Source organism: Atractosteus spatula, chromosome 11 (genome assembly GCF_055471065.1).
Source record: "Atractosteus spatula isolate fAtrSpa1 chromosome 11, fAtrSpa1.hap1, whole genome shotgun sequence".
Lineage (NCBI taxonomy): Eukaryota > Metazoa > Chordata > Actinopteri > Semionotiformes > Lepisosteidae > Atractosteus > Atractosteus spatula.
Genome location: NC_142716.1, coordinates 21,166,254 through 21,176,875, shown reverse-complemented (window position 1 = coordinate 21,176,875; position 10,622 = coordinate 21,166,254). Strand labels below are relative to the sequence as shown.

Sequence of the window (10,622 nt, the reverse complement as noted above, 5' to 3'; positions counted from 1 at the left end):
ACACAGTATTTCAAATGTTGATCAGCAGCATGAAAGTGCAGTGGAGCTCATTAAAGCAAAGTGCAATCCAGGTAAGAATGTATTTGTAAAGGGCTCTGCTAGCTGGATATGTTTTAAGAATATGGGATGTTCATTCTTAACTTTTATGAAACTCCAAAAACATGTTTATTTGTTCAGCCTTCCTGTAGTACACAAATAAAAACATAAGGCAATGTCCCACCTCCTTTTTCTATGATTGCACCCAGAGGAGTTTGGAAACCCCACCCCTGAGATACAAATAGTCCTGGCCCCCTGCTCAATTCCAATGGTTCTCCATATGCTCTTGGCTTGAAAGCCTCACAGCAAGATGGAGAGGAGGTCAAGAAGTGTTTCCCGTTCCGGAAGAAGAGGAAAGGATTCTCCTTCTACCTCCCAGTCCAGGGAAAGCCGGCAGAGGGCTAGCAGAAAAGGCCCCCTGGAGAGTAGGACCCAGAAGAGCTCGGAGCCAAAGGTGCTGAGGGGTGCCCCAGAGGTGGAAAACAATAAAGCAGTCTCCACAGTGGTGAACGTGGACAGCGTGGCACACATTGAACAGGAAGAGATTCCTGAGGATTTAGTGGGACTTCTGGAGAGTGAGGTTCAGGAGGAAGGTGAGCTTATTGAGCAACGTGAATTTATTCAACTTTAATTAAATTATCAACTTAGATTCAGTTATTACTTTTGCTCTTTTTGCCACACATATAGACCTACCTGTACAGTGCCATGATGACCTAAAATAATATTAGAAACAATATTATTAATTCTTAATATGAAATAAAAATAATAATCAAATCATGAGGGTGGGTTTGCCCTGCAGTCAGAACAGTCAGATACTCCAGGGAATAATGAGAAGAGCTGAGTTGGATATCAGTGCCTCCAGAAAACAATCTACAATGTCATCAAAAATAAAATGTTCTACAGGAAATCAGAAAACAAGTGGAAAACACCAAATTAGAAATATCTTAACAGTCAAAACAAGCTTAATTAGTGCACTTACTGTATGCCAAATGAACACACCAATTCTGAAGCATTTAGTTCCTCTTGTGTTCCTGATAATGTAGTGGTACTTTGCTAGAACTGCCCCACTTTTCATGATCTGAGAGGACAAGCTTGCTGCTCATTAAAGCTTGCTCATTATAGACCTTTGGTTTGTTTACTGCTTCCACTGTTTACTGTTTATCCACTTTGACTAATCCCACAGCTCTCAAAAGCAAGACCCTTGGTATCTGTGAGTGGATTCTAACTGGAGTGGCCTTAATTGTGATCATCCTGTTCTTTCCATTCTCCGTGTGGTTCTGTGTAAAGGTGAGAATCTACTTTTGAACGCAGAATGCTCTCCTTCTAGGCTTTCATGTTGACAGTCCCCTATGGACTTTTCCCTAACAAAAGGACTTGCTTCTGAATTACAACTGATCAACTCAAACCTTAGTTTCTTTAATTCTCTCAGAAAGTAAAAGGAGTAAAAAATGTAGTGTGAAATAAGGCTGGCTAATTTAGCATGTTTGGTGGCTATTGGCTCATTATAAGAACATGAAAAAGATTTAAAGGTTTTATCACCATCTCACTAGAAGACCAACAACACATTATTCCAAGTTAGGTTACAGCTACTCACCACTTATAGTACATGTAGCTCAGAAACAGCCTTTTTAGCTGTTTCTGACTTAAGCAATTACTTTTTTTATTTTTACAGTTGAAAGATATTAACTTTATTTTGTCAGGATCATTACCTAGACTTAAAGTGTTTTCTTTTTAACATTTATTCAACTAATCAATAACTATGGAATGTACAGTAGGAGAACCCTTTAAACTTGCATAAATGAGAGCTGTTTGAAATTGTATGTCATAAGAAATATAGGGAGCCTTCTTGGCAGTTACAAAAATCCAGCATACTGAGGATTTTAATGCAAGGTGTGCAAATGGAATTTGGAGAACAGTATAAACTGCAACTATAACTTTAACTACAGCCTCATACTGACCAATGCTGGCGTTAAATACATTTCTGAGCAGAAGATGTGGCATGTTGTTTGAAATAATTTTGTGCTCTGCTGATTGTACAGATCGTGCAGGAACATGAGCGAGCTGTGGTATTCAGGTTAGGCCACCTGATGCCAGGGAAGGCCAGGGGACCAGGTAAACTTCATAACAAATCTGAAGTTCTGGTTCTTTTGCGGTCTTAAACACTTAAATTATTTTTTTTGTCTTTTGCATATTTCTCTTTTAATATTGAGAACAAAACAATTTATTTGATATCCTGTGTGCACGGCCTTGAAAAGATAGTGAATGACAAATATAGTGAATTTATAATTTCATCATCCAGTTTCTGTGATTTACGTAATACATATTCTTCACAACTTGAGACAAATAAAAGTGCTGGAGAGATTCAACTTTCTTGAATTGCATACGTGAATTGTATGAACTGAAACACATGGTGACTGTAAATTATTTAACTATATTAAATTTATTTATACTGAACAAACATCTCAAGAGATTCACAGTAATGAATTACTAAAAGCCAGATCCACATGTAAATGTATTCTGTAGAGACCTGTGGTGAAAAGTTCCCTTGCTTTTATATCTATACCCTTGTCTCACCGTTTTGGAATCAGGTCTCTTTTTCTATCTCCCATTCTTGGATGTTTATCAGAAGGTTGATATTCGAATCAACATGTTGGTGATACCATCTCATAAGGTAATTACATTTGCTGCGCTGTTTAAGAAATTATTTCTTACTTTTTGTAAATGTGAAGACTAACATTCATGCATGCATTTTCTAACTTCCTAGCTTCTAACTTTCTAGCTTCATCCAGTTCAGTGTTGTGGGGGAGCTGGAGCCCATCCTGGCAAGCAAGGGGTGCAAGGCAGGGTACACCCTGGCTGGGCTGCCAGCCCATCGCAGGGAATAGAGAGTAAGGAATATTCATAAATGATGAGAACATCAAAGTAGAAAATGACATGATGGTTCTTGTTGCTGTTTCACAGCTCTTTAATGCTGGGTTTGATGCTGAGCTTCTGTGTGAAGTTTGAATATTCTCCCCATAGCCACAAGGGCTGTCACTAAGTACTGCTGTCTAGTTTGATCCACTTCTCTGAAATGCACCACTTACAGTATACAGTATGTGTGAGTCCATCTGTGTGTGTCCTGTGCTAGACCGGCATACAGTAGGTCTTGTGCTCGTTGTCTGCCAGAGTAGGCTCCAGTAACAAGATGATTTTTAAAAGGAAGCTAGAAATATTAACCTGCAAAATGTAGTTTGGCACTACAGTGCCCAGTTATATTTTGTGATATCCACCCAATTCAACTCAACAATTACTTCACATGTGGCTACAAACACTGCGACTGCATACAGGGGAGAATATGGAGATGTACTGTAGGGTTCTAGTAAAAGTGAAGAAAATGCTGTTAATGCCTTGACTTTTAATGTTACAATATCTAGGAATAGCATGGCAGCATTAATTCATCCATTTAAATTGAAAAAAATATCTCCTTTAATCATGTAAAGCTGAACATATTCATTTCAGTTTTTTTTATATGTCCTGATACCTTTGAGCCTTGAAATACATCTGGTTGCTCTACTGTGGATTGTCTGTAAAGATTCCTCTTTATGTTGAACCCACAGATGGAGGCAGAATTCCAAATAGGCTGAGTAGGGCACCATACATCTTAATCATGATGTTTCTTGTCTGGTATTCTGTCCTTTGCTGTATACCCAGGCATCCTGTTTGCCTTCTTAGTGTTTCAGCATATTATTTGTTTTATCTACTGCGCACTTTCATGCTTCCCTACATTACATTATACGATTACGGTCTCTCTCTCAAAACATAACATAACATTGCTTTTACTTATAACATAACATTTACTGAATTTAATTTACCTTGTATCTGCCCATTTTTAATCTCAAACAGAACTACTTAATTCAATGTGCCAAAAGTATGTTATTCCATATAACTATAAAATGTATTTTTATGTTCAATTTAAGTTTTTATTTAATTACACGATGGATATGAATTAGTTGTTACCATAAAGCTCACAATATTAACTGTATTATCTCTAGGTAATTATTTTTACAGCACTGTAGGGTCATGCATATTTACTTTTATATGTATTGTTCAACATTACCGGCAAACCAACTGCATGGTGTTAGAGTTTTGTCCAATGTTTTATTCACAGATTGTGACCAAAGACATGGTGACGATGGAGTTAAGTGCAGTATGCTATTACCGTGTGGAGAATGTCTCTCTCTGCTTCACTGTAGTGACTGGAATCTCCAATATGGTTCAGGTCCTTGTCCAGACCACAGTCAAAGACATTCTAGCCCACCACAGCCTCACACACATTCTGATACACAGAAGGAGCATCGCCCAGGAAATCAAGGTAGAAGAACAAAGTGGTTGTGGTTGCAATATTTGCTCTTGGCTGCTGTGATGTATAAAATCCAGGCTGTATACAGTAAATCCTCCTGAAGCTCAGTTTTATATTTTCTATAGGTGGCACTGGATGCTGTCACTTGCCAGTGGGGAATCAAAGTGGAGAGAATTGAAATGTAAGTGATGTACTGTAAGAGCAATTAACTAAATGCTAAATGTGTATTTTGTGCAGTGATTAAAGCTCAGTCAAATTCTAAAATGTCAAAAATGAGCCAGTGAATACAAGGGATACTGTACTTAATACTTTTGCATTAACTGGCATGGCTGAGGAAAAGACAGTAATGGCTAAAGAAATGACATCTAGGTTGCCTGTCCATCCAAGAGCAAAATATTACTTATGCTTGCATATTGGGGGGAGCAATTTAGAGAAGCCAGTATACCTGGACAGCATGTCTTGGGCAGAGTGCGGGAACCAGAGCACCCTTACAACAACGTGCACAGACAATATTCAGTCTCCACACAGAAGCCGCCCTCTGCTGGAATAAAACCCAGGATCCAAGATTATTCTTTCTTTATCAAAATGCTCAGAATTCTGCAATGTGCCTTCTTTATGTCCAGCCATTGTGGTTATGACTGTAGCAGTTAGCAGCTATTTAGCCATGTCATTCAACAATGGGTTTCCTGTGTTTCAGAGATGATCTCTCTCTACCAGCTGAGATACAACACACCTTTTCTACAGAAGCAGAGGCAAAGAGACAGGCACAGATCAAGGTCAGAAGCCGTTTTTTCTTTGTAAATCTAACAGGATAATTTAAGATATGGGAACCATTTTCCTACATTAAAAAGTACAAAAATAAGAACATAAAGTTTACACACAAAAGGCAACCATTTGGCCTATCTAGCCCATTTGATGTAATAATAATTTAGCCAAAAAAATATTTGAAGGAACAGGACTTGCTGAAAATAATGCTGAAAATAATAGAAAAGAAAGGTTTATTCAGCATGGAATAAACCTTAACTTGTTACTTTGCAGCCTATGCATGCTGACACAGCTATCTATATAAAAAGTCTATGCCTACCTAATTCTTTAATCTGCCAAAACTATAATAAAGCAATGGTAATAACTATTGGGACATTGAAGTGAAATTTGTTATTTGTGCTGTATACTATTGAAATTTGTCTTTCAGATCAAAAGGTTAGTATGAGGCAAAAGTATATCATTTTAGCTTTTGTTTTGGTGTATTATGTTTAGCTATGTTAACACCATGTTAGTTGTTGTGTTTAATCCCCCCATTTCAGGTGGACATAAGTATTGGGACAAGTGGTGACAGGTGTTCAATTTTACATTAGTTGTGAAAACAAGAAATGTGAATGTACTGTATAGCCTTTGTTTCAGCCTTTTGAGTTTACTTTTTGGGCCTGCCTCTTAAGTTAGAAGACATAAATCAAGATGAAGTCTAGAAAGTTTTCTAACAGCAAAGTAAATGATTGTGAAAATGAGAGCAAAATTGAAATGAGAGCAAATTCAATTAAATAAATAAAAATATTTAAAGACATTCTCACTGCAGAAAGATTAGACCTTGCAAAATTAAATGTAATGTCTTGAAAACAAAAAAGAAACTACAAGAATATTAAGCCATTTCAGGTTTGTGGGAAACCAAGAGCAGTTAACAGAAAAACCATTAGGACTGTGAAGAAATCTCTAAAATAATACACTTTTCACTATAACTTTAATATTTTTTTCCATTTTACTTACACAATACAGCCTTAGTTATTTATTTCAAATGTAACTCAAGAACCGGCTAGTCCTTTTTCACATAAGTTATGTAAAAAATCCTTTTGTGATTTTGGGTGGAATTCTGTTTAGAGTTTGCATAAAAATAGAGTAGTAGAAGACGTACACACCCGAAGAAGACTCCACAGCCAAAACGTTGTTTTTTTTTCTTCTCTTTTCAGCATGGAATAAACCTTTACTTCCTTTGAGTCCTTTGAGGATTAATTGCAATATGTACATGTACATAGGAACTCTTATTCGTAGGAACATACTGTAGGTAAACAGGAACTCTTATGTTTCAGGACATGCACAGTACAGCAGACAAAACAGTTAACTATTAAAGATGCACACTGTCATAGGATAAAAGCTGTTCTTAAGCCTAGTGGTCAAAATGTTAATGGTGTGGTTCTGGATGGCTGGGATCCTGAGGAATTGTTGCCAACAGAGTCATTAGGGATTATAGAAAGCATGTGTCTCCAAAACTGGTCCTGGAGAACCCCAATTCAGACTTTAGGTCACCTGGTTCTAAGATTACAAACACCTACAAGCTATTTATGAATCAAATACTGTAAGTAATTTGTTCAATTAAGAGAGCTCTGGTAATTGAGGGGTATATACTGTAGTACTTAGTACTCTTAAATATCTCTAAATTACACAATTTAACAAATCATCTGTTTAATTGCTCACAAAGGAATTGTTCCATATCTTTAGAAATCCTTGATTTGATGGTGACTAACAAAAGCTGCTGAATTAGAAATGTCCAGGACTAGGGATGGACAGCAGCTGGTCTATAGAAAAGCTCCACAGGGCTCATTCCTTGTAGACTAAACTACATAATATGAAACATTTCCATAAAATATTTAATATGACTGCCCAACCAAAAGATAAAATAAATCTAAGGCAAATCTCACAATCTGTCATTTCAGACTATGAACCTTAATCTGAAGTGAAAAGATAGAAAACTAGATTTTTTTTCTCAATAACCCTTCAAAATGTTAAGAAATCAATATGTGGATTTGCACATGCAAACAATCCCTATGGATGTTTTTTTTTTAATCAACATTTCAAAGACACAGGAGAGATACTTTTTAAATTAGTGCTCTTAAAAGTAGATGGGACACATAATTCCATAAATGGGCAATAAAGCTGAGCTGTGAATTCTATGCCTGCTTTAAAAAACAAAAACGTAACCTGTATATCACTGTATCCTGACAATGTGCCCTAATTAATTGGGAAAAAAGTATATTCATGCCTTTCAGAGAATCCAAAGTTAAGGTTCAAACTTAACTACTTTGTAATGGTTGGAAAGTTAAAACAAAATGTTGTTAGCTTGAGTGCTCTGCCACTCTCTTTGACTGGGCACATAAATGCTATAAATGATACCCGTGTTTCATACATTCTTATTTTAAAGTCTGGAATTATATAATTCTTTGTATTTCCAAAGCTCATCTGCAAAAAAAGAATGCTGGAGGTTTAGGTCTTTTTTCAATATTTTTGCAAGTGCCATGACATGACATTGACATATAAAACTGGCTTTGCCAACATACAGTACAGCATCTGGCATACTGTAAACAGAAACACTCCCATGTGTTTGGACATAGAAACACAAGCCAACACTTAAATCTCTCCCTGCTATGCTTTTTTGTAAAATTGAATGTAAAATGAACAGTTTGAGTAATTTAACAAGTAAAATAACAAACTTGGGCCTCACAATCACGTTTTTCATTATTTATAGGTCAGACATACACAAAATGTGCCTCAATTTGAAAATCTCCCCCGGGCCTACTTGTTCTATAATCTTGAGCAACAACCTTCCAACTCCAGACATTTAATATCACAGTTTTTATTACCTTTTTTTCTAGGCATATAGAGGTGTCTGTTAATTATGATGCTTGGTATAAGAAACTTAATATTGAAATTTCTAATTAGGTTTAGGAAGAGAGTTTGAGCAATATTCTCTATTAATATTAATATATAAATATATTTTAATATTAGACATCAGATCATACAATAAAGTTCACACATTGACTTCATTACTAAATCATTACTAAATTGTACAAGCCAGTGTTTTATAGCATTCTATAGCAAAGAGTTTCTATAACACTCCTTGGAGGGCTTCCATAGGATCTGAAGTCTCTTTCTTGAATGTTTTGAAAAAAGTCTGAGCATTGTACTGTACATATTCCTAATTGTTTTCCATATCTAATCATTCGGTGATTACTTTAAGCATAGATTTATCATGGATTTTGACTCTATTCTTATCTCAACAAGAAAACTGTAAAAAGGCATATGCAAGTTTTGGATGTTTGTTCTTTGTCTGAGTGTTGGTTTGTCTTAGTGTTTTTTATGTATTTTCTGTTTCTTAGTTATTCTTAGTTTTGTTAAAATTGTTTAAATTGATTAAATCAAATCATTTTACAAATAAAAACAAAAACATAGACCATATCTGCATGGTGAGTGTCTCTGCTCCTTGTGCTCAGGTGATTGCTGCAGAAGGTGAGAAGGCTGTCTGTGAGGCCCTGAAGGCATCAGCAGAGATTCTCTCTGGCTCTCCGACTGCTGTTCACCTGCGCTACCTTCAGATCCTCCACAATTTTGCGAGTGAAAGATCCACAATCATTTTGCCACTGCCCTCTGACCTCCTCAGTCTGGCAGGCCACAGCACCCTGCTGGGCAACTCAGGCAAACCGAGTCTCACAGAGGATCCGTCAAAGAAGGAGCCCCAGAAAGACTCACCTATGCTCTAAATACTCGTTGATGCCCCAGTTTACTATTTATTTCTAACTTTATCAGAGTGGTGCAATATTACAGTATAACACTGAGGAACATTCCTGAAAGCTAATCTCCATAGTCTACAATGGATGTATTAAAGTGAAACAGCAAAAAAGGGACACTGCAAAAAGAGGATTTTGTCACCTTATATTTCATTATAGACTTCTAACGGTAGCATTTCATAACTGAGAAGTGAATAAAAGCATACAATTGCAATTACAAAGGTTGCCAAAAAGATAAGTCTATTTTACATATACATTTTAACTAATTTCTAATGTCTTATCAATTGACAAATCACAACAAGGATTTTTTTATTATTTTACTCACAGACTTCAGAATAGTGAATTGTTATTAAGATTTGGCTTATTTGCTACAGCTGCTGTATCTACTTAGGACAGAATGGGGTATGCAGACATGCTTCTCTGATATGCTCATCTGCAAAACCGTAATTGTAAAAATTTGTAATTTGACATATCGTAAGCTTCACAGCTTTTGATAGGAGAGTTACCACAGGCTGGAGTAGTAGTCTCTCTCACTGATGTCACTGCCATCCTGCAGTGGCCTGGCCCATTACAAAGCATAAGTAATACATGCAGCTAATTGCGTGATACTATCTGGGAACTGTGGTCACTCAAACAAGTTAAATGGGCTCACTTTGTACTCTGAGTGAGTGCCTATACTGATTGGCCCATCCAGGATGTTTCTGAAGGATCCCAAAGAATCTGTATTAGATTCTAATTGTGTCCTCAGGTTCCCATTTCTGTAAGGAGTTTGAAGTAATTACTTGGGGTGACGTGGTCAACAGGTATTAGGATTTTAAATACTTGAATCATACACAATATCCTCTGTTCACTATAAAACAGATTAGGCTAATAACAGGAATGCTAATATGCAGTAAAGTAGACTGGAACAATATTTTAAGTTTATGGGACATATAATAAAATTTGAAAGTTCAAATTGTATCACCAAAACACATTAAAAGTGACTTGTTCCTGTGTGTGAATTGAAGATTATGCTTAACATTAAAGAAAACTGAATAATTCCTATATTACTCAATTCTCCTTCTTCACAAAACTAGGTGTTTTTTAAGTTCTTTATTCAATAAATGATTTTTAAAGTTTTTTTTTTAAGTTCTTTATTCAACCAGACAAATTCTCATTCACAATGACAACCACAAGGGTAACCATTCACACAGCAGGGCATGTACCAAAGAATTTGAATGAAGTACCTTACTTAAGGGTAAAAAAATAGCATCCCACCCATTTAAACCTACAACCCTCTGGTTCAGAGTCTAGATCCCTGACTGCTACTCAACAAAAAAGTATTAAACTTCACAAAGAAATGAATTGTCATTAATATTGTGTTTAATTGATTATTCTGTAGAAGTTGTGCTATATATAAACAACAGAGTTTGAGGTGTAATATAGTTTCAAAAATAACTTACAAGTAGAAATGAAGCAGATGACATATAATGCATCATTTTAGAAATTCAGCTTTTCTGTGCCGTAACACACGTTTTAATTTGAAACACAAATATTTGATAGATTGATGGTTAGCCCCATGAAATGTTTCTTTGCTGTAAAAACATCATCAGTGACATATTAGTAATTCTTAGAAGATATTTATTATTCATTGAAGGATTCTTACTATGGAACTCTTCACAATAGTTGTAACTCCCAGTGATTGCTGTGCT

At 36.0% G+C, this 10,622-nt stretch overlaps 1 protein-coding gene across 1 annotated transcript; it reads left to right on the top strand.

Moving 5' to 3' along the window:
• The first annotated feature begins 346 nt into the window (after positions 1 to 346).
• nphs2 (NPHS2 stomatin family member, podocin) lies at positions 347 to 8,904 on the top strand. Its single transcript, XM_088927250.1, has 8 exons — positions 347 to 629; positions 1,220 to 1,323; positions 2,076 to 2,148; positions 2,625 to 2,707; positions 4,187 to 4,390; positions 4,504 to 4,559; positions 5,076 to 5,154; positions 8,638 to 8,904. Exons 1-8 carry the CDS (start codon positions 347 to 349, stop codon positions 8,902 to 8,904), a joined length of 1,149 nt encoding a protein of 382 aa, XP_088783376.1.
• The last annotated feature ends 1,718 nt before the right edge of the window (positions 8,905 to 10,622 follow it).